At 41.4% G+C, this 25,448-nt stretch overlaps 1 protein-coding gene across 6 annotated transcripts in view; it reads left to right on the top strand.

The window, feature by feature from the left end:
• Positions 1–25,448, top strand: part of LOC119479183 (PH and SEC7 domain-containing protein 1-like) — an 81,615-nt gene that overhangs the window by 34,968 nt on the left and 21,199 nt on the right. For all 6 annotated transcript variants that reach the window (XM_037754474.1, XM_037754476.1, XM_037754473.1 and 3 more), the window contains 4 exons: positions 1,396–1,476; positions 2,778–2,890; positions 4,868–4,926; positions 6,003–6,092. In XM_037754474.1, the coding sequence (XP_037610402.1) occupies positions 1,396–1,476; positions 2,778–2,890; positions 4,868–4,926; positions 6,003–6,092 (343 nt within the window). The remainder of the gene's footprint in view (positions 1–1,395; positions 1,477–2,777; positions 2,891–4,867; positions 4,927–6,002; positions 6,093–25,448) is intronic.

Below are 25,448 nucleotides of genomic sequence, written 5' to 3'. Positions count from 1 at the left end.
GAAATAGGCGAGAAGATAACAGACGAGACAAAAACACCGAAGAAATAAGAAATAAAAAAGGATTCTTTCTTTTGATAAAGAAAAGATAAGAGAAAATATGTTTTGTAGATTTTTGTCTTTTTCAATCATAATTTGTCTTCAATCTCATTTTGTTTGTGAATCGTGAGAAAATATATCGTATTGAATCGTGAGTGTATCGTTACATCCCTAATGAATAGTAATACCAATAGTGCTGCTGCTACTCTTATAAACAATAAGATGCTCCATCACTCCTCTTAACCAATAAGTACTCTATAACTGCAGGAAAAAAACTCCTTTCTACTGCATCTTATGTTTATTTAATGAATGATAATCTACTGGGTCACATTCAGTTTCCTGTACATTTCCTCTTCTGTTTGCCACTTTACATTCTGCCTCAATACTGCTGTGTTTTACTACATCTGCATTCTGGGCAGCGCCGCACTGCTCCATCAGCCCGTCAGTCTGTCAGCTGCTTGCTCTCGTGCTGATGAGAAAAAAATTGGGATTAAAGGGTTTCCTCACTTTGTGACACGAGCGCTCTGGGAATCTCCAGCTGACTGACTGACAGCCCACACGGAGGCCATTCACTGAGAACGCTAGCATTTGAAAGATGATAAGTCTAATTCAGTGAGGGCCAAAGTGCACATATACGACACAGTATTAGTGCCACATTGAGGGGGGAAAAATTGGAGATTTCCAGAATAAAGTCATAATATTACGAGAAAAAAAGTCGTAATATTACGAGAATAAAGTCATAACTTTACGAGAAAAAAAAGAAAATAACACGTAAAATTACTACTTTATAATATTGTGACTTTATTCTTATAATACTACAACTTTTTTCTCTTAAACTTATGATTTTATTATCATAATATTACAACTTTTTTCTCTTAAACTTATGACTTTATTCTCGAAATCTCATATTTATTTATTTTTCCTCACCGTGGCCCTAATACTCCGTCGTACTGTCGTACCGTCGTACCGTCGTACCGTCGTACCGTCGTACCGTCGTACCGTAGACCTACAACAATGATAAATATAAATGAAAATCTAAACAAAAAACAGTTATTCATTTTCATTTTTAAAAAGTCCACATGGAGCCACTGGAGAGGAGCTAAAGAGCCGCATGTGGCTCCGGAGCTGCAGGTTGCAGACCCCTGCTCTATACGATATCCAGAGCATTAATATAGCATCAAAAAACGATTTGCTATGTAAAGATATAGTGGAGTAATGTCTACCTGAGCAGAGAATGAAGTCTCTCTCTCTCTGTGTGTGTTGTGATCAGAGCTTTGACCTTTTGTGCTGGGTTTTTGTTGTTTTTCGATTGCTATATTTCCTCCTTATAATGTTATTTTATATCTTGTCTGTCTACAGTAATGACTTCAGCCGTATGGTAGCAGAAGAGTATCTGAGTTTCTTCAACTTCACAGGCCTCTCTGTTGACCAGGCATTGAGGTGAGAACACACAAATACATATAATTACAATGCAAGACAAGACAAAATATAACTGACAGTTCGTTTATCACATAAAATAACTGCTAAATGTAATATATACATATATACATTCTTATGGTTAAAGAATGATTGTTTACATTTTTAAATCATGACATGATTTTGTGTGATGGTGGCTTTGATTTGACCTCAATAAGAGGAAATCTGCAGATGTTTTGATTTTATCTTAGTTGGTATTGTAGTAGAAACTCTCTACTGTCAAACACTGCTCTCTAGAGGGCAGCTCTGGTGTTGCATTTAGAGTGTTTGTATGGTATGTACAGTAAATACTCAGTGTATATTGTTTAACAGAGGTTCATACTGTATTCCTCTTGTTTCACTTTTATTTTATTTACTAGATATTAGTTATTCGGAGCGTGCATCCTACATACTCACCTTCACATTTATGCAGTTTAACTCATTCAGGTGGGGTTTAACTGTAATAATTTGCTGAGGAACAACCACTATCATGTGTTTTTACATCTGCTTTTTCCTCTGAAAATAAAGTAGGTAATTAACTAACTGTAAGGATAGAAGTACTGAGTACTGAGAAATAAAAGTCCTGTATTAAAAAATATACTCAAGTAAAAGTACAGACATATTAACAACAAAATGTACTCCAATTATCAAAAGTAAAAGTACTGACTCCTCTTAAATGTTTATATTACAGCATTATATATATTATATACCATTATTACTAATATTATCACTGATGCATTTAAATTTTAACAGCATTTTAATGTTGCAGCAGGTCGAGCTGGCGCTAATTTTAACGATTTTAAACCTTGTTAGGTAGATTATTCTGTAAGAATGCATCATATTTTATAAGTTGTGAGCAGTAAGTACAGCTGTCAGATAAATATAATATAGTAAAAAGTACAATAATTCTCTCTGAAATGTAGTAGAGTAGAAGTATAAAGTAGCATGAAATGGAAATACTCAAATAAGTAAACACCACTTGAATAAATGTACTGAGATACTTTCCATCTCTGACAACTAATTACATTTTAATACATAACACATGATAAGTAGTCATGTAATTACATAAAAAAAAACACTTTAATGGGAAATCATGCACAATAATGTAACACTGCATTTGGTTTTAAATTAATTAAATCTTTATATTCTGTGGTCATTTCAATAGTTATGTTTTGGGACATTTCTCCAGTGGACTATAATGCTTATTACAGGTCATCTTTAATCTGTAGTGGATAAATATTTGGATGGATAAGATGTAGTAACTGTGGTTGTGTTTGTGTGTGCAGGACTTTCCTCAGGCAGTTTGCCCTGATGGGGGAGACTCAGGAGAGGGAGCGGGTGCTGTCACACTTCTCCAAGCGTTACTTAGACTGCAACCCAAAAGTCATTCCATCAGAGGGTGAGTACTGCAGAGGAGCGTTTCTAAGAACCAGCGATGAATAAATAGAGACAAAATATGTCTGTTCCTGAATATTTAGTACAGCCAGACACCATTAAAGTGGCTATAATTAATATTTTATAATAACAATACATCAAATGACAATGTGATAGTAGAATAATAGTGATGAACCTGCAGAGAATCATCAGCTGGATCTGTAGCTCCCCTCGGCTTCACGGAGCTTTATAGTGAGTTTCGGCTCATTGTTTAGTTGTCGACTTCACTCTCAGCTAAAGTCTGTTTTTGCACTATAACTTGCATCTTTCGCTGATATTTATTGCATATATTTTACTTCTTTTTTTGTACCTTTATATCTGGGGACAACAGATGTAAATTGGCTGCTGTGGTGCCGTTACTTTTGTGTGCTGTAGCAAAAAATAAACAATAAAATAAACAAATAACTGTATATAGTTATATATGTATAGCTTCCTAAATAGAATTGTTTTCCTTTTTATTTCTTCCTATGCTTTTATGTACTTTATTGCCTATTTTATTATTTTATTCTATTTTAATTTGAATATCTGTTCATATATTTTCTGTGTGAGTAGCATGGAGGGTACTGCTTTTAATTGTGCAATACTTTATTGTGTAATGACAGTAAAGAAAGAGGTAACCAAAACAAACTGAAAGATTCTTAAAAAAATTTTAAAATTGTAACTAAGTTTAATTAAAAAGAAATAATTGTTTCGCCTCATTTTTGCGAACCCTGTGGCATCTCGGTAAATATTTGGCTATTTACACCCGGCCAAGTTGAATATGCTACTTAATTTAACAATAGTTAGCTAGCCAAAGGCCCTTTCCTGCAGAAAGATTTAGTGGTAGTAGTAGTAGTAGTAGTAGTAGTTCTAGTAGTAGTAGTAGTAGTAGTAGTTCTAATAATAGTAGTAGTAGTAGTAGTATTAGTTCTAATAGTAGTAGTAGTAGTAGTTCTAATAGTAGTAGTAGTAGTAGTAGTAGTAGTAGTAATATAATATAAAGAGTGATAAAATTAGTACAGGGATTAGGTTGTGGTGGATGAATGGGTCAAACTCAGGACAATAACCTAGGAGGCCAGAGGTTTGAGGACTGTGAAAAGCCTATTTTTACATTAGTTGACTTATTAAGTTTAAAGGGACTATTTGTAACTTTCAGAAATGCTTGTTAACAGCGACACCTGTGGCCGTTAAGTCAACGAAAGTCAGCGTCGGGTTCGCGCTTGTGCTCGCTCTACATAGACATGAACAAGCATCGCTCAACACAGTGAGGAGACACACGTCAGCTAAAAGCACAATATCACTCTATATTTCATCTGCTTGGCAGTAATGTTAGCTGACCAGACGAAGGTCTCTCCATGAATCAATGCTGATCCTAGTGTTGGCTTTGAAAAGCGGGTCGGTGCCGTGGCTGAAGCAGGAAGAGAAACGTTATCGCCTCCCGACTGCGCCCACAGGGAGACACCGGCACCCAGTCGGAGACGATAACGTTTCTCTCTGCGGAGCCCCGTCACTTCACAAGACACGGGAAACCTCTGTTGGTCTGGAGGAGCTGCAGCAGTTATTTCTGCACAAACGTCCACTGTACATTCACTAGATATTCTCAGAGCTAAACTAACTCTTCTGCAGTGTGGAGTGAGCGCGCATGCACGTCTAGTAGAGGTGGAGTGAGAGAGCGAGAACGCGCGCTGTGTGAGTGAGTGAAGGCAAGCAGGCAGCGGAGCAGTGACTCCGGCCACACGCGAGCGTGCATGGGATCCCGACCCGGTAGATTTATACCTGTAAAAAGTTACAAACAGTCCCTTTAAGTTTCTTTTATTATTATTATTATTTTCAGTTGCAGTTTGGTTAGGTTTAGGTAAAAAAACAAAACTATTTGGTTAGGTTTAATATGTGTTGACATACATTTAAGTATCTGTAAGCTGACAGAAGCAGATGGAGCTAACTCCCTGTGTTCATCCTGTAGATGCAGTTCACACCCTCACCTGTGCCCTCATGCTGCTGAACACCGATCTACACGGCCAGGTGAGTAATAATAACTGGTATCTGATGGTGTACATCTATGTGTAAAAGAGGATCTACTGCACAGTTAGTGTGCGGGTAGCGTTACTGCAGGCGTTGCAGTCAGGCAAAGGATAAACAAATAAAAGTTTTATGAGCTGGATTCTCCTCGAATGCCCTTTTGATTAACTGTGGAGTTTTGGGACTATAAGCCCGATCACCAGCTGATCTGCAGGTCTGCTGCTGAGCCTCTTTTATAGTCAGAGCCTCCCTCTGCAGATCTCAGTGATAGTGCAGCTCTGCGGATGAGTGATTCATTAAAGTGGCTGTAGAAGGTGACTGGATAGGGGATCTGCTCCTTTAGGGAAACGTTAACAGATAAACTGTAAGTTTGATCTCCGTTGTGTTTGCGACCAACCGGTCGAGGCAGCTGGCCGCCCACCCAGAGCCCGGTTCTGCTCAAGGTTTCTACCCGTTAAAGGAGAGTGTTTTCTTGCCACTGTCGCACTGAGTGCACGCTCACGGGGGATCTGTTGTTGTGTCTATAAATTATAGAGTACAGTCTAGAAACGCTTTATATGAAAAGCATCCTGAGATAACTTCTGTTATGATTTGACGCTATATAAAAATAACTTGAACTGAATTGACTGTTATTGTCATCACTACCATACTCAATGGTTTTATTAATCCAGTAATAATTACTAAAATTACAGAAAATTTAGATTTTTTTAATTTAGTTTAATTTGGTTTTGGTTTTTTGGTTTAAAGTTGTAGTGGGCTCAGTTTTAAAGCTGGAGTGAAGATACTGGCATCACATGAAACTAGAAAACCTAATGAATCCATTGGTACCAACCATGTCATACTAGTTTGTGATGAAGGAGGTTAAATAACGCTCCCAACTTGCGCAAAATTTTGGTTTGTCATTGTTTTGTGTTGTTAATTGATTTCCAATAATAAATATAATCATACATTTGCATAAAGCAGCATATTTGTCCACTCCCATGTTGATAAAAGTGTTAAATACTTGGCAAATCTCCCTTTAAGGTTAATTTTGAACATATAAAAAATGTGTGATTATTAATTAATTCCTCTTTTTTCAGAACATCGGTAAGAGGATGTCGTGCACGCAGTTCATTGGCAACCTGGAAGGACTGAACGACGGCCAAGATTTTCACAAGGATCTGCTTAAAGTAAGCTCAAGACTAAAATAGCACACACACACACACACACACACACACATGCTGTCAAGCACAGACACACATGTGAAATGAGAGCGAGCAGACTGAGCGTGCCAGCGTGGTATTGTCCCTCAGATCTGTGCGACTGAGCCTGGCTGTCTGGCCTGTGCTCACTGCCAGCTGGCATCCACCTCATCTCCAGAGGCCTCCAATCAGAGCCTGCCTGGGCCCGCCGCTTCCTGGTACACTCCAGCTACGCGGCGCGGGCCTGGGAGAATAATAGTTATGTGATCTGGAGGCAAGGAGACGTAGCCTCCCCTCGGGGTATCCGTGCGTGACTTCAGCAGCATTAGATTAGGCTATTATCTTAACCCAGTTGAGTTCGGTTGCAATACATCGTGAACCATCAGACAGGGTTCAAACAGAGGCCTGGGGCCACATGATGTGGCGAAATAACCCAATCAGAGCGGGCCCGCCTGTCCGTTGGTGCGCCTAATGATGATGCCGTTGATTAGTTTTGTCTGCAGAGTGGTCCGTCAACATGCCACAGGGCCCCTGAGTGCAAGTCAACAAGTTGTAATGGGGTATTTATAATGCATGAGAGAGAGAGAGAGGCCTCGTCCGTCTGCTGAAATGACTTCTGAAATGAAAAGCTGTTATTAAGGGCAGATAGTATCCATGCTGCCGCCATGTGACCGCGAGCTAGGCGAGGCAGCGAGAGAAAGAAACGGTCCCACAGACGTGCATTAGCTGTTTTATTAATGCTCGTATAGATCCAGGAACAGCCTTTTTAATCAAGCCTTCCACTTTCCACAAGCTCTTTTATTCTCTTTCTCACCCTCCAGCTACACTCTCTCGTTCTCCCTTGTTCTCCGATTCTCTAAATGTTCGGCCGGCCCTCTCTCGCTCGCTCCTTATCTCGGCTCTGTTAAGCTCCCGTGCGGTTTTAATCTCCATCTCTAGACTGTGTCTCGCTGCCACCTTTATCTGCACTCGTTTTCACCTCCTCCCAGTCCTGACCCGTCGTCTCGGCTCTCTCCAGCTGCACCAGCTACTCAGAAATACAAGTTTGAGCATTATGTATTTTCTCTGGAAATTCGTTTTAATGCAACTAATTTAACGCATTAGCGCAATTTGAGATTTTTAGGTTGTAGCGGCTCAGTTTTAAAGCTTGAGTGAAGATACTGGTATCATATGAAACTAGAAAAACCTAATGAATCCATCGGTACCAACCATGTCATACTAGCTTGTTAATAAGGAGGCTGTTGTTAATTGATTTCCAATAATAAATATATACATACATTTGCATAAATAAAGCATATTTGTCCACCACTATGTTGATAAGACGATTAAATACTTGACAAATCTCCCTTTGAGATAAATTTTGAACAGATAAAAGTGTGCGAATCATTTGCGATTAAAGCATCAGTAGGTGAGAATGGAGCAAATATGATTTAAAAAAATTTATTTCTATAAAACGGTCGCTATATTGTGACAGTAGTACACGAAACAGGTAACCTAAAAAAAATCATGTGCCTCTGTGTCCTCCGGTGCTCCTAACGGCATCTGCAAGATTTCACAGACCGGAGGAAAACAAGCAGTAAGAGCTGATCTGAGGTCTGCTGTCCAGCTGGCGTCTATGAGAGCCGGCTGTCAATCACTCTGAACTCCGACCAAACGGTCAAACTAGGCAGCGCTGATCAAATATGAATCAATATTCTGTTATGTTAATGCCTATTTCTCTCCTCAAATGTTCTCAGAATCATCTTGTAGTGCACGGTTTAGCTGTGAAATGAGAAAGTTTGTGACGCCGCCACCATTGTGAAATCTGGTGAAGGAACGCCAAGTTCTGGTCACATGACCGGAGCACAGCCAATAGGAATGCTCTCTCAATGAAATAACCTGTGATTGGTCTAGGTCTCCCGTCACGGGCTAGATTTTCTTAAGCCTGAAAACAGAGCCATGAGGAGGAGCAGAAGTCTAGTTATCTCTCAGAACACTTGAATTACAATATGCTGAAAGGTTATTATGGGATGTTTGCCCAATGATACCAAAAATATATACTGCCTACTGAAGCTTTAATCGCGATTAACTACGGACAATCATGCAATCAATCTGGATTAAATATTTGAATTGATTTACAGCCCAATTAGGTACGCAAGTTACGTAACAAAAGTACAGTAAAATGAGTTAACGTTGACTTTTGGTTTCACGCGGGACATGAACAACGGTCTCCTTGGTGAAAGTCAAAGTGTTTGTTTGACCCGTCCATCACCCCAACCTCCGGCCTACATGGACTTAAATGTTAAATCATTTTACAATACGTCATCTGACCTCCTTAGCGGCAGGCCTGCACGTCCTGGCTCACGATTACGTAGGTTATGTATGAATTACAGTGCATACATGCTTTTCGTATTAGCACAAACAGTGAATGAGAACAGCCTGCCCTGTTACACTCAATCTAAACCCATCACATAATAGCAAGCTGCAAATATTTAACAGTAACTTTATTTAACAACTAACGTCTACAGAAGAACTAGTTTTTGTTGTGCAACTCGTGAATCTGCTCTTAGTACCCTTTCCTTCCCTCTCTTGTTTATTCCTCTCCTCCGTGTTTCTCTGTTATCTCTCCATCGTTTCCTCTCACAAAATAACTGTCATTCCTCCCCCTCCATCCTTGTATCCCTCATTTCCTCCACTCATTCTCTTTCTTTCCCATTTCCCCTTTGTGTCTGGTTATCTGTGTCTGTCAGCCTAAGAAATCCCTCTCTCTGTCTCACTTTCTCGTTGGCGCTGCACAACAACAACAACAACAACACACATGTACTGTATATCTCACACATCGTCTCAGACTCAGCTCTTGTTTCCTCTGTCACCGTTTTTGCAACTGCGTCACAGCGACCGTTGTGTCTCCATCACATCTTTGTTTCTCCACCATCCTTCTGTCGCTCTTTCCTTCTCTTATCTCTCAGTTTGAAGTGATTGAAGTACAGCAAATAATCATTCCCACATTGTCCTCTCTGTCTGGATTTCACCCTTCTACCTCTTACTTACCAGGAAGTTATTATTCATTTATTCTTTCTACTTTTCCACCTAGATGTTAGTTGTAATGTCAGTCTTCAATAGTAATTGAATATTCATTTGAAAATGTGCATTAATCAACATTCAAACAGCTGTAAATGTACCCGTGTCAGCGGAGAGGCTAGTTTTCATCAGTTTTCCCTTTGCCTGATGTTATTAGGCATCCTAGAATAATACAAATAATACACAATGTCAAATAGTTAAGAACATACTAAATTTTGTTATGCTAAATGCAGTACCTGTGAGGGTTTCTGGACAATATCTGTCATTGTTTTGTGTTGTTAATTGATTTCCAGTAATACATATATACAGACATTTACATAAAGCAGCATATTTGCCCACTCCCATGTTGATAAGAGTATTAAATACTTGACAAATCTCCCTTTAAGGTACATTTTGAACAGATAAAAAATGTGCAATTAAAGGGACTGTTTGTAGCTTTTTAAGCGTATAAATGTACCGGGTCGGGACGCATGCGTGCTCGCGTGTGGCTGGAGTCTCTGCTCCTCTGCCTGCTTGCCTTCACTCAGACACCGCACGCGTTCTCGCTGTCTTGTTCAACCTCTAGACGTGAACGTGCGCTCACTCCTCACTGCAGAAGAGTTAGTTTAGCTCTGAGAATATCTAGTGAATGTACAGTGGATGTTTGTGCAGAAATAACTGCTGCAGCTCCTCCAGACCAACAGAGGTTTCCCGTGTCTTGTGAAGTGATGGGGCTCTGCAGAGAGAAACGTTATTGTCTCTGACCGGCTGCCGGTATCTCCCTGTTCACTCCGGCTGCGGTCGGGAGACGATAACTTTAATAATAACTTTCTAATAATTCTGCTTTTCAAGCTATTTTCAATATTAATAACTACACAGATCAGAATTTTATACATTTAATGTTGCATTTCACTAAGTTTTGACATATATATATACATCTTGGAGACAAACTCTGGATTCATTCAAAGTTGGATAAAAGTCAAAGCCCTTCATGAACGTGTGCTGCATCCATCAGTAAAATGTGATTATTTAAGACTGCGCCATATGTTGAAGCTTTGCTCTGAGGGACAAGGAAACACTGCCGAGGCCTGTAGCTTAAACAGAAATCAGCTGCCTGGTGGACCGGAAAATAATGAGAGGGGCTTTGCATCCCCACGACACCTGCTGCCACCTCCGTCCCTCGGGTACATTACCCTCCGTCTTTCATCATCAATTAGTCCCTTTCTCTCTCTCTCTCTCTGTATTTTCATTCTTGTTTTCTAGCTTTTTTTCTTTGCTTTAATAACTCTGGATTGTCGCTGATTCTTCCTCTTTTTCTCAATTATTCCCTCTCTTTGTCTTTTGATTAAACCTTGTGATATGTTTCCCATTACCGCCACAATAGAGGAGCAGAATGGAGGAATCTCCCGAACGGAGCGTGTGAAGCTTCGGCTTCAAATCCTCTCTTATAGACGCTCCAGCACAACGACGTAATATCTGGAAACTAGGTCTGTCAATCGATTCTAATATTTAATCACGATAAATCCATAGTCCATAGTTAATCACCGTTAATCGCCAATTAATCACACATTTTTTATCTGTTCAAAATGTACCTTAAAGGGAGATTTGTCAAATATTTAATCCTCTTATCAACATGGGAGTGGACAAATATGCTGCTTTATGTATGTATATATTTATTATTGGAAATCAATTACCAACACAAAACAATGACAGATATTGTCCAGAAACCCTCACAGGTACTGCATTTACCATAAAACAATATGCTCCAATCATAACATGGCAAACTGCAGCCCAACAGGCAACAACAGCTGTCAGTGTGTCAGTGTGCTGACTTGACTATGACTTGCCCCAAACTGCATGTGATTATCATAAAGTGGGCATGTCTGTAAAGGGGAGACTCGTGGGTACCCATAGAACCCATTTACATTCACATATCTGGAGGTCAGAGGTCAAGGGACCCCTTTGAAAATGGCCAAATGTAGCGCAAGTTTGGAGCGTTATTTAACCTCCCTCTAGACAAGCTAGTATGACATGGTTGGAACAGATGGATGGATGGAGGTCGTACAGAGTGTACTGTACATACAGCACGGTGCACATGTCTATTCGAGTGCTGATGCTTGTTTGTCTCAATCAGCGTGTTCTCGTTCCAGGGTTCATAATGAGGTAATAAACTATTGTAATGTACTCCAGAGGATATTTCCTCCCGCAGTTACCCCCACCAGACCGTCAGTCAGCCAGCAGAGATGTGACGGGCTGACAGGCACAGAGGCCGGTCAACAACACAGCTAAACATTCATTCTCAGTCACATAACTGTTATTGGAGGCCCACGATAATTCTGGTTTATTACAACCTGGGTCTTATCTTCTAAGTTAACTGGAAGGAAAAAAAGGGAAAGACTGATCAGCATTAGCACAACTTGCGATTTTTAGGTTGTAGCGGACTCAGTTTTAAAGCTAGAGTGAAGATACTGGTATCATATGAAACTAGAAAACCTGATGAATCCATCGGTACCAACCATGTCATACTAGCTTGTGGTGAAGGAGGTTAAATAACGCTCCAAACGTACCCTTAATTTGGGCAAGGAAAAACTGGCATGATCATTTTCAAAGGGGTCCCTTGACCTCTGACCTCCAGATATGTGAATGTAAATGGGTTCTATGGGTACCCACGAGTCTCCCCTTTACAGACATGCCCACTTTATGATAATCACATGCAGTTTGGGGCAAGTCATAGTCAAGTCAGCACACTGACACACTGACAGCTGTTGTTGCCTGTTGGGCTGCAGTTTGTCATGTTATGATCTGAGCATATTGTTTTATGCTAAATGTAGTACCTGTGAGGGTTTCTGGACAATATCTGTCATTGTTTTGTGTTGTTAATTGATTTCCAATAATAAATATATACATACATTTGCATAAAGCAGCATATTTGTCCACTCCCATGTTGATAAGAGTATTAAATACTTGACAAATCTCCCTTTAAGGGACATTTTGAACAAATATACGTAGTTGACTTGATGAGGATGCTACAAGACTTTGCCGTTTATACAGATGATGCTGTCCCTTTACAGTAATACAGTATCTCTGGTTTTATTAGACCAATGCTGCAAATCATTGAGCAGAACTGCTTTATGAAAATATGGATTTTTTAATGAGTTCTGCTTTGATTCATCGGATATTTCATTTGATGGGTTTTGCCGAAAACTGACACTCTTGTCTGGTGATTTTATCCACAAACAGTTTATCAATGGATTTTTATAGGAAACTTCATCATATTTGCCCACTCCCATGTTGATAAGAGTGTTAAATACTTGATAAATCTCCTTTGAAGGTGCCCTAATTAAAAGTTTATAGTGCTTTTGAGATACAGTATCACAAAATATAATACCGTGATACTCAAGTGTATTGGTATTTTCTTACGCCCCTATTATAAATCCATATCAAGGGAAAAAAGCTAAAAAGAATAAGCCAATGTTTCCCTTGTAAGTGTAGTTTTGACACATGCTGTGTAATTTGTCCACTTGTCTAATTCATTTAGATGTTTATTCATTTGCTTGCTCATTTTCTGTCAAAGACTTTGTCAGCTGTTTTTTGCAGCACTGCAGTGTTTGGACCTAATGTGTCCACGAGTGGCTCTCTGTTTGGGCAATTACCACACAACGAAATGATTAAAGACTCGTGGTCCCAGTGCCACAATAAGCTCTTAAGCCTTCATAACCGCTTCATGTTCCTCTATACCGGCCTGCATGGGAAACATAGCCGCTGTGAAACTACCGCAGCTCCCTGCAGAATGTGAAGCTCTGGCTGCCGGCCCAAGCTAGTGCTTTAGAGGGAAACTTTCCTGCTTTATTGTGAGGCTCAGAGATGCATAGGTTTGCACTCCTTCTCACTCTCTCTCTCTCTTTCTCTCTCTTCAGCACCGCTCAGGGCTTAAAGCTTCAAGTGGGAGCTAATGATGCACTGAAGTAGGTTACCAGCCCGCATTAGAGCAGGAGAACAAATTCTGCTGAAATGAAAATGTCGTACGGCTCAATCAAGACGCCCCGAAACGCGCTCTTCATACTGTAATTAGGTGCACTGATGTTATCGATTGTGTAGCGGCATCGACGGCGAGGGAAAAGACAGATGACTTATTTGGTTTTGTAAAGTGAGAAGGAAGGAATCGTTCTTTAATGTAGCTATGAATGTGTCTGAGATCTGCACGGGAGCTTTTAGAGCTCGACGGCCTCGACCAGCCTGAGCAGAAACAAGCAGGTCATTTCTGAGGACGAGGACGAACACAAAGACAGATGCTGCTTTTTACTCATAATCATTGCTGATATTTAATGTGAACAAAGAGGAAATATTTCTGTTAAAACAGCAATACACATGATTTTTTTTACCACATTAAGCTGCATTGGTGTTAGGGGTCACTAACTCACAGTACTTTAGGGCGGAGGTGCTGCACTTAAAGGGGAACTACTGCCATTTTTAAAACATTGATATTATTCTGGAGGCTTTATAACATGATGGCCGCGTCATCACGGTAAACGGTTACTGCCGAACAGTCAGTGGCAATTTGAACGGAGTAAAGAATTTCAACATTTGCAATATACACTCACCGGCCACTTTATTAGGTACACCTTGCTATTACCGGGTGGTCTTCTGCTGCTGTAGCCGTTCTGCTTCACGGTTGGACGTGTTGTGCGTTCAGAGATGGTATTCTGCATACCTTGGTTGTAACGAGTGGTTATTTGAGTTACTGTTGCCTTTCTATCATCTCCAACCACTCTGCCCATTCTCCTCTGACCTCTGACATCAACAAGGCATTTCCGTCCACACAACCCCCGCTCACTGGATATGTTCTCTTGTTGGGACCATTCTCTGTAAACCCTAGAGATGGTTGTGCGTGAAAATCCCAGTAGATCAGCAGTTTAATACTCAGACCAGCCCGTCTGGCACCAACAACCATGCCACGTTCAAAGTCACTTAAATCCCCTTTCTTCCCCATTCTGATGCTCAGTTTGAACTTCAGCAAGTCGTCTTCACCACGTCTAGATGCCTAAATGCATTGAGTTGCTGCCATGTGATTGGCTGATTAGCTATTTGGGTTATAAGCAATTGAACAGGTGTGCCTAATAAAGTGGCCGGTGAGTGTAAATAGACATGCTGTCACTTTCTGAATCTGTTTTATGTTAACAATAAACACTCATAAAACAGGGAAACTGCATCAGACCTTTCTGACGTCTTTCGTCTTCCAGTAGTTATAGTTAATGCACGTGCTGTCCACTGGAACAGAGAAATCCATGACGGGATTTCTTGAACACTTGGCACAAAAATGCATTTTTAACAAAACATTTCAGCTATTTCCTCTCCGAAGCTGAACAACCTCTCCTTTTCCTCACAGAGCTTAGTGCCCTGCTTGTTTAGTCGAGTAACGCTGCTTTATTCATGGAGAATGGAGACCAGTCACATTAAACTCCATGAAAAGATGATGAATTGTCCACTTCTTTTAAAAGCTGTCTCTGCTCCAGATCAACTGAGGCCGTTAACCGTAGTTTTGTAGCCTGGCGTGCAAATGACGTCCCCATGTCACCGCAGAATGTCCTTGTAAAGTCGTGCTATTTATACGCCTTCCCGTGAGATCAGGTTGCTTACAGACAGACAAGCTGGAAAACGTCCCTAATAAATCCAGAAAAATAAGACCAATAAAGTCAAAGGATGCATCTGGATATATCCTTTAAAGTAATCCTTTGAAACACATACCAAACATCTCATGGCTGCAACAAAACGGACACTGACTGAGATACAAATCTCACACATTTTGACTCTAAAAATAAATAAAATGTGGTGCTATTGAAGGGGAAGTAGCAGAGAGAGACGTAGTGGAGGAGAAAGACAGAGTGTGAAGAAGAGACAGCTGCTGAGGTCAGCGGAGACGTGAGGCGGTGGATACTCTCCCCCCTCTCTCCCCGAGCTGTCTGGACTCTCCATGAGGGACGGAGGGAGACATTCAGACAGGATGTGAAATATTGAGTGGGATGGAGAGACTGACAGCAGACGTGAAGAACTGATAGAGGGCACGAGGTAACAAAAACGACGTTGTTTGGTTTGCTTTTGGCAAGCAGGTGTTCTTTGTTGTGCGGTCGGCTGCAGCTTCGTTGGAGTAATTCAGGGTTAAGTGCTTTGCTCGGAGGGACCTTGATGGTTTTCTTGGGCTTCGAGCCACAAGCCCACAAGCTGCTGCTGCTGCTGCTGCCCACAGAGTCTCAGGGAGGATAAGAGGACTACAAAGACAGACAGACAGACAGTGACAGAAACTAACACCGAGGCTTTTACCTCCTCCTGCTATAACAGGCTGTCGTCTTGATGCAGGTTTTTTGCAGTCAAAGGTCATAGCTCCACCAGGGAGGAACAGTTTCCTTCAGTCACAGCACACATTAAACTTTTATTATGGTGCTTTAAATTTAGAAATGGGCCTGAAATACAGAACAAGGAGCAGAGGAGGATGAGAACATCATTTTGGATACAAACAAATACGCAGGTTCAGTTCATTACACAAAAGGTTTTAGGTGCATTAACTATTAAAAACAACAACAACAACAAAAGGAAGAGAAAAAAGTAGAGCGTTAAATTCTGAGGGTCGTAACAATCCCATTTCATCCGGTGTTTTTCCCAGTGGTGGAATGTAACTAAGTACGTATACTCAAGTAAAAGTATATGTTGTTATAAAATGTTATTACATTTTATACTTCTACTCCACTACATTTCAGAGGCAAATATTGTACTTTTACTTTTTACGCCACTACATTTATTAAAAAATTAAATTCTCCTCCCATGTTGATAAGAGTATTAAATACTTGACAAATCTCCCTTTAAAGGGACTATTTGTAACTTTAAGAAATGCTTGTTAACAGCGACACCTGTGGCTGTTAAGTCAACCAAAGTCAACGTCGGGCTCACGCTTGCTCGCTCTACATAGACATGAAGAGGGAGACGATAACTTTTCTCTCTGCGGAGCCCCGTCATTTAAACACAAGACACGGGAAACCTCTGTTGGTCTGGAGGAGCTGCAGCATTTACTTCTGCACAAACGTCCACTGAACATTCACTAGATATTCTCAGAAAACGTAAAATACATAAAATCACGTTTCATTTGTGATTTATATGTAAATGGTGTTAGATTTACGGTGTATGACTATTCTAACAATAAATATATGTTAAGTAAAATATTTCTTGTAATATTACAGTAATAAAGGCTAATTATATAAAGATAATTACTAGTTTGTTTTTTTTACAGTTTATTTATGTTAATTAACGGACAGTATTTTTCCGTTTTTTAACAGACATTTTCTGGCGCCCCTGCTGCCGGAAGATATCCGTTATGTTATACTTTCTTTTTTTACAGTGTATGGTTTATTTACAGTTTACTCAAAAAAACGTATTTGTAGTAGGGATGGGGGAAAAAATATATTCAACTATGTATTGCAATTTTTGTTTTTGTGATTTTGAAATCGATTTTTTAACACCAGAATCGATATATTTGCTTCATTTGAGTCTATGTGGAGGTAGAAGGAAGTTACTGCTTTTATTGTTGTAGTCTGAGTAACGTGACGTCATATCCATTCCGTATCCGTCAACCAAAACAAACAGCTGGCCGGCTGTAGTGAGCAAGAACTGTACATTTTTGGTATCTTTAGCTTGCGGGACAGAAAAAAATGTTGCACACCATATTTGCAAAGTGGCCTGTAGAACAGCACAACACTAAATATTTTTTAATATTGACACTGTTGTTCACTTGATGAAGAAGTTCAAATTCTTAAAATTATAACCTTGAACCTAGAACCTTGTGAAACTGAGCTCTGAATCTTTTGGTTTGTGTCGACTGTAGACCTAAAAATCAGTGCGGTCGATGCTCCGAGGTCTCAGACTGACGCAGTCATTAAATCTCCGGTCACAGTCCCGTAGCTCACATTGTCCCTGTTATTCACTCTCAAGTCAATAATTCCATTTGACCGATTTCTCTCGGGGGAAACACCTCATTCATTTGTCTTGTAAAGCAAAGGTTTCTGTCAGACGCTCAATTTTCTCCGTGGCCTCCTTTTTGTCTTTCCTGCTTCCACTCTTGTTATGGTTTTATGAGGCTCCGTGTCAGGTTTATGGCACCTAAATGGTGTTTCACTTTGCTTATTTGCTGCAAAGGTTGTTTGGTTGCTTTTTAAATTTGGGGTTAAACATTCATAATCACTTAGTGATGCCGTGAAGCTGCGTGTTGTCATGAAGTAGTGTGTGATTATTGTGAGGCTTTTTAGGATGCATTAAATCTCAAACACACTAATCATCAGAAGCATTTGAGCAGACTAAAAGGAAACGTGAATGTGGTTGAACGATTATGTATGCTTGTTTTTAGAGCATTTAAAGGAACAATTTTTGGAACAATTTTACACTTATTTGCTTTCCTTCTAAGAGTGAGATTGATGTAAAGGTCATGTATGTGCATTAAAGGAACAGTGTGTAACGATCAGGGGGACATATTGGCAGAAATGGGATATAATATGAATAGCTATGTTTCCTTTAGTGTATAATGACGTGAAAATAAGAATTGTTGTGTTTTCGTTAGCTTAGAATGAGCCGTTTATATCCGGAGTCGATGGCGTTACCAGCAGCTGTCGCCGCTGCTCTCTCTCTCTTGCTTCATCACTCACTTCCCACGTACATACAAACACAATCTAAGCACTCCAGCGCTCCAGATGACCTACTACTTTTACAACAACTGTCTCTAGAGCCAATCGTGTTTTTTGCATTGGTTGTAATCTACAACCTCACCGCTAGATACCGCCAGATCCTACACACTGCTCCATTAAAGCGGCTATAATCAATATTTTTGACATGGCATTTTAGCATCTTTCAGCTCTGTGTTTTGTTTTTTCCGGCCCGTCACTTTACTATTTTGATTCGGTCTCATCAGCGTTGTTTTCTGCTGCAGCAGGCAGCTGTTTTCAGTGGAAAAAGTCTTCAAATCAAATCGATTATGGACAGATGAGATTAAATAGTTTGTGCTAGTAGAGTCAGAGGACAATGGAGTAGAAGCGCGGCTGGGTCTTTGTGGTGGTAGTCACATAAAGGTGCTCTTTGGATCCTTCAGGTGTATTGGGTTTATTTAATCTTGTCATTGCATTGGGTGGACTATGGTCTCAAAAAAAGTACAAAATGCAAGTCTCCTTCAAAAATAAGCAATCTACTGCTGAATGTTGACAGTGACCCTGATAAAGACCTTTGTTGGTCGCAACACGTAGGTCATTTTAAACAATTATTGCCATATAAAACAAAGGCCTTTTAATTTTGATCAAACACTACAGTGTGCCTTGGATTATTTTTGCATTTTGTACTTTTTTGAGACCATATTCCACCCATGCAATGAGCCCTTCACAAGACTGAATGCAAAGAGTCAGAGCAGAACAGTTCAGAGGTCAAATGTCTGTAACACAACAGGAAGTATCAATCTACTGCCTTATTGATTGTATGTATTTGTTCCACCAACACAGTAACTAACTAGGCCATCGGTGAGCGTCCCTCGCCCTAGTTTTTGCGGTGTGTCCCGGTGTGTTTTCGGTCGATTCGACATGTTGAATCGGTGGTGAGAGAAATCACTCCCATTGGCTGTTCAGCTTAAACGAATCAGTGCACAAGAAGAGAAACGGAAATGAGGAAAGCAAGCCAACGAGGAAAACACCGAAGGCTCTTCTCATTTTTCATCTTCGTCTCATCGGATATTTACACAGTGACATGAACATCTGGAATGAAGCTAAGTGGTGAGTGAGAGTGGTGTGAAAATGGTGCTTTGTTTCATGTACGTATCACAGCAACGGCTCGTATATCGAATACAGACTAAAACGAAAACTACAGACAGCTAACACGCCTTTCTTCCCAACATGTTGAACTATTCCTTTATTGCTGAATACACACTCCTGGTCCTTCACACCTTTTCACGCTGTCCTTTCCCATCGCAGGGCTGACACATATAGACAGACAACCATTCACACTCACATTCACACCTACGGGCAATTTAGAGTCCACAATTAACCTAACCTGCATGTCTTTGGACTGTGGGAGGAAACCGGAGTACCCGGAGAAAACCCACGCTAACACGGGGAGAACATGCAAACTCCACACAGAAGGGTCCCAAGACGGATTCGAACCTGCAACCCTCTAGCTGTGAGGCGCCAGTGCTAACCACTGCACCACCGTGCAGCCCCCACTAAATACTAATTTGTCATTGCGAGTATATTTTTAAAAAAGCGTGCATGTGTGTGTAACCTCTCCTGCATGCGTGTGTGTGTGTGTGTGTGTGTGTGTAAGAGGCAGACTGTGATTTGCTGGCGATGACTGAGAGAAAGGAGGAAAGGGAGGGAGGGAGGGAGGTACGCATTGACGAAGCGAAGGCAGAGGGAGGCAGAGAGAGGGAGAGCACCGTCCCTATCAGCATCGTTTGTCGCTCTGCGATTCAGGCAGCCAGCTCTCCTCTCCTCTCCTCCTCTCCTCTCCACCTCCTCCTCCGCAGAAGCAGCAGCAGGGAGAAGGGAGAAGGGAAGCAAGACGAGCGCCGGATTGGACGTAAAAGATCGCAACAGATAGACGAACCAGGCATCCACACAAAGACGAGGAAGGCATGAAAGATATCAGCAGCAGGAGAGCGGCGTTTTTATCCCCTCAGACACTCACACCCGCCGAACGTACGACGGGAACGAGAGTCTGAGAGAGAATACTGACAGAGAGAAGTGGATCACAGAGGAGGGGGTTAACAATGACAGCGGACCTCCACACATGGACAGAAGGAGAAGTGAGATAATCTGACAATCAGCACTGTGACTGTAAAACTGATGGTGTCCATTTTACGGTGGCAGCAACAGGAACGATCAGCACTACATCTCTGATTCTTCTACATCCTCCTCCTTTTTTTGTGGTATTTTCCTTAATTTACATCGTATTATTTTTGGGCTTGTGACGAAATCAAGCTTTGGATTTCCTTCTCTGAAGTCCGAAGGCGGTCGTCCTTCCCTCCCAACCCTCTGTATCTCCCTCTATTGTGTGTGTGTGTGTGTGTTTTTAGCCTGTGTGTTTGTCACAAAAGAGCCTATTGTGTGTGTGTGTGTTTTTTACCTCTTGATTTCCGCATTTTGCACCCATCTGTTTCATGCTGGCTGTCCGCTCACACCTCTGCCAGTGTTTCATACCATCTGTGAGAGTGTCAGCTGAGTGCAGGTTTAAGGAGTGTGTTGTCGCTGAAAGGTGGCAGCTGGACAGGTGTCACCTTTGGCAGAGGCTCGTATCCTGCAGAGAGAGAGAGAGAGAGAGTGTGTTCACTCACCTCTACAAACACTCACCTGGAGAAATTACACATTTAACTGCCTCGAACTGCAGTTTACTTCCCGTTAAACTCCAACCTGAGTGCTCACACTGGAAGAAAAAGTGCTGGATTTATTGCCACCTGCAAAGTCTTCTTGAGTAGCAGCAAAAGGAGTTCTGCACATGTATAATACATGGCTGCCTTATCAATAATTCAGCATCATGTGGGCACCCCGGTGTCGCCTGGTGGGCGTTGATCAAGACTCTCTCAGGGGCAAGACTGTTGGGGTTTGATGCATGCTGATAGCCGCTGACAGCAGACTGATGATGTGTTTCCTCCCTCTGCGGCCTCCACTGATCACCGCCTGCTTCCTGTAACAGCTGAATTCACTTCCAGCTGTCTGTTGGCACATCACTATCTCCAGAACCTTATTTCACACTTTATTTTATCTCTTCGGATCAACTTATCTTCTGCAGACATTAAAAATAAAGAAGACGGGGCAGATTGTCCCCAACGATTCTCTGGACTCTGGTTTCTGAGCAATGATTGGCGTCAACAGCCTGCACTCGGCAGGGCGTCTGCGTTCGCGCTCTCTTTGCACCGTGCGCTACGGAAGAGACTTTCGCATGATGGACCCGTTTCGCTATCCCAGAACCCCTCGCTCACGTTCACTCAAACCCCTGGTGTTTCCAGACCTGCTGGGGAAGGCTCAGGACGGACAGAATCACCCGCAGGCCAGAAAGAGGAGGAAGGTACCGAAAACTCTTCCTGTTACTTTTACTTTTACATTCAGACACATCATTCATCACCACAGAAGTGCTGCTGATCCACATCTTCAAAAGAAATCACAGAGTTTTCCTACTTAATTCCATTTCACGTGTCATATCTTACCCAACATAACGTTGAATAATAGCTCATAATATCTGATTCTTTGTGTTGTATCATTGTATTTATTATTGATTTACCATTTAAACAGTTCGTATACATCCACATATGGAGTGTGGAGTGTTTGATGAAGGAGATTGGTTGACTGCCAGGTTGTGTAAAGCCACCACTCAAGGCTAATGGCTCTCATTTGCTGCCACTCGGTGACGTTGATGAAGCAAGTAGGTGAAGGTGACGGACATCCATCCTTGTCTCAGTGAGGCTCCAAGACTGAATGAGTCTCACATCAATCTACCTTTTTTTTTTTCTTTAAACTTACCTCCCTCTTTAGTCGTCTATCTTTAAATCCTCAGAGACCTGCTGCTTGTTGGTACTGCGTGCTCCCTGAGGATTTACAGTAAGGGGTGTTTTCTGAAAATACTCTTCAGGAATAAACTCAACTGTAACACAGTTTCACTGTGACACTAAATCTGTCCCATATTCAGGTGAAATATAGAAATACATGCACACTTATACATAAATCACAAGAAAAAACTCATGAAAGAAGATGGTGTCGTGCACCACCATTAAAAACATAATTATTACTGAATCAATCGACAGGAAAAAAGCTGCTTATCTTCGTCTTATGTGCAACAAGTTCTCAGTCTCATCTCGTCAAATACAGACGCTTGATCAGTGGCACTACGCTTCACACTGTGACGCAGTAGGTACAGTAGCGGCAGTTTAGGACGTGTCAGGGGCGGCGTGTCAGTCTCTGCCTGTTACATGCATACAGTCACTTTTAGAAATAAACTTCCAACGTAGGTTTACTTACTTTTTAGGTTTATTTAGGCAACAAAAGTATTTGGTTAGGTTACTTAATGGGTGTTCTTTTCCATTTCTTTAATGGAAATGGCCACTCAGGGAGCAGCAGAAAAACATATTTAGCAACCTTAAAGGCAGGGTTGACGATGTTCTCCAGTCTCCACTATTTGTTCTATTGGTTGAAATGGTCTTTACACCCCGACAGTGATCCATTACTGATGAGCTCTGAAAAAGGACGGGAAAAGAGCCGTCATCTGTAGCTGCTGTAATCCTGTAAAAACGTCTACCAATCACTGCCTCGCGGTCTGCTTGGAAAGAACCAATCAGATGCCTCCCTGCCTCCCTGCTCGTTCTCTACCTTTGGCGTGCACCAGCCTGAACTCAAAGCGCGTCGCCGCCGCCAGTTCCTGGAGAATGGAAGAGAAAACTCAGCCCTGCAGTAGCACTGCCGCGGTTACTTGTCATGAGGTAGCGTTGTTGAGTTGAGGTCCTCTCTCCGCTCTGTGTCTGTGAAGTAGTTACGATGCGGCGGTGCTCGTGCATGTGTGTGTGTGTGTGGGGGGGGGGCGTTGCCTTGGAAGGAGCCCCGAGGGGAAGGGGGGTTTAGACGAAGCTCCTGAGGCGATGCTATTTTCACATTATGCTAACTTTCCAACATCGTCCGACCTATCTTTAAATAAAGGCCCACCTAAAAAAATCAATATCAGTTTAAGTGTTCGTTATATTGTGAATATTTTCACCGCTTTACCTCGCCATCAGACAGCCCTTTCCAACGGGGAACTGAAGCTTTCTATATCGCTGTCTTCAAAGCCACCAGACTACATTCACAAAAACAGTATTTTTACCTCACAGAACACGGGAGTTGCTGGTCTACCGCTGCTTCGATTGGTTCCTCGTTTGTTTGTGTTATTGTGTGACTTTCAGATACGTATATACTCTATGTAGCAACGTCATCATGCAGAAACCTACGTCAGGTCACATGTAAAGGTTTGAGAAAGGCTTGGGAAAAGTACATTTTGACGCTAACACTTCTTCAACCAAAATTGGTCGGGAGTGAAGACAGGTTGTTATGTGATAATAAACTGAATATCTTTTAGGTTTGGGACTGCTAGTCAGACAACAAGCTTTTATACAAATTTTATAATGTCATCTTTTGCATGAGGTTATGTTTTCACCTGCGTTGGTTTGTTGGTTTGTTTGTCTGTTAGCAGGATGGAATTTTTTTGGAGGGGTGTGGTGTGGCACAATGAAAAATCCATTAGATTTTGGTGGCGATCTGGACCATGATCCGGATTCAGGAATATTTATAAGGATTCCGATCAGCCTGAGCATTAAGACCACAGGGTATAACACATACGCAGTGTGACTGATGACGCGTTGATGACGCGTGACCCCGCCTCCTTCTGAGAGAAGAGAGATACCTCTGTGGATGTGTGTGCTGGAGCTGCTGGCCGTGCGCAATGAGAAAGAAAAAAGGCAGTAGATGACGGGATGAGAGACAACGTAGTGTAACGTTATACAGACATAACAAGGCTGCTGAATGAGAGAGGAATCCGCCGATACGTCACACGGAAACACACCGTGTTAATAACAAGCCGACCACCTCACGGTACCACCAGCTGTGAGCTGTGATCTGTTTTTAAAGTCACGCGTTGGCGGAGGTCTGCGCTCTCCAAGTGCCATTCTAGTTTGTTTATAGCCTAACGTAAGCGGTGATTGTGATCACACTTCAAAGATCATGTTCATTTGTGAAGATTATCTTGCTGAACAAAATGTGCAAGTATCATAAATGTTTGTTTGCCACAGAGCTTATTTTCTGCAATAATCCCAAACCCAATGGAACAATCTCATTGTCTTTTTATCGAGGGAACCAGGGCGATGCTAACTTCCTGGTCGGCCTCTAAAAACACGTCCTCCCTGCTGCACTCTGCTGCCACATCTTTTGCAAATGAAGCCGTTTTCTTGACTTACACATAATGAACTTCTGTCGACAGAACATTATGTTGCTGTTGTGGCACATCAGTAAACTTTTTACAGCTTACAAATTCACCATTAATATTTGATGTCCATCAGATTTGTGCTACAGAAGCAGTTTGACTCTGAGAAGCTCAGCTGTATTTCCTCTCTGGGATTATTAAAATGTATGAGAGCACATTTAGTTTTGGGACATAGTTTGAATGCTAAGATTTTGTACAGTATGGAAACTAAATCTGTAACGGTCCAGAGCTGGATGGTCGTTAATATTCATAGAAGTGTTTCTGATTAGCCCCTCGTCTCAACGAAAAAACTCTGGAAATGAACCTGATTAGGCACGTCGAATCAAACCCCATTATAAATCCAATTTCATTTGACTAAAAGTCACGATCACATCCATAATAGGTTGGAAGTCTAAAACAGCAGAATCCCAGTGAGGACCATTAGCGGCAGCTCTTTAATAAAAGGATCGATTTTAGCTGAGGTTTCTTCTTCTCCCCACGTGGCAATTATGGTAGAGAACATACAGCGCTGGTCTACAAGGAATCCAGAGGTGAACAAGGTGGTGATGAAGTGCCTTTAAGTGTCCTCTCCATCACATCTGCTGTCACTGCTGTCTGCCAGCTGCATCCAGCGGCCTCCGTCTGAGTCTTAAAGGCTTCAGTCTGATGGCTTCATGCTGTCTGGGCTGTAAAGTGTCCACACGTCTTGATTGTCGCTACAGATTTTTTTGAGGAAGTTGAAGCCGAATGTGCTGCGTTTGGTTTTCAGAGCAGAGATGCTGAGCGCTGACCGGCTCCCTCATTAAACTCTCTTCTATTATTATCCCTGCTGCTACTTTTTTTTGTGTTGATTATGATGATAATGAAAGTAAAATGTTTTTCTCTCGAGAATGGAAACAATGACCCCAAAAAAAAAAGAAAAGATAGAAAAACTGGTGCAAAGAAATGAGAGGGAGTCTAATCACAAACAAGTTAGAATGGATTCGAATAAACATCGAGATAACCCAAATAGAGTTTGTAGAAATTAAGCATAAATGCAGATTAGTGCCGTCAAAGTTAACGCGATAATAACGCGTTGACGCAAATTTGTTTTAACGCCACTAATTCCTTTAACGCAACTTGCGATGTTTAGGTTGTAGCGGGCTCAGGTTTAAAGCTAAAGTGAAGATACTAGCATCATATGAAACTAAAAAACCTAATGAATCCATTGGTACCAATCATGTCATACTAGCTTGTCGTGAAGGAGGTTAAATAACGCTCCAAACTTACGCTAAATTTTGGCGAGGAAAAACTGTCATGTCCATTTTCAAAGGG

This window comes from Sebastes umbrosus, chromosome 20, assembly GCF_015220745.1.
Source record: "Sebastes umbrosus isolate fSebUmb1 chromosome 20, fSebUmb1.pri, whole genome shotgun sequence".
In the NCBI taxonomy this organism is placed as follows: domain Eukaryota; kingdom Metazoa; phylum Chordata; class Actinopteri; order Perciformes; family Sebastidae; genus Sebastes; species Sebastes umbrosus.
This window is presented reverse-complemented; position numbering and strand designations above follow the sequence as displayed.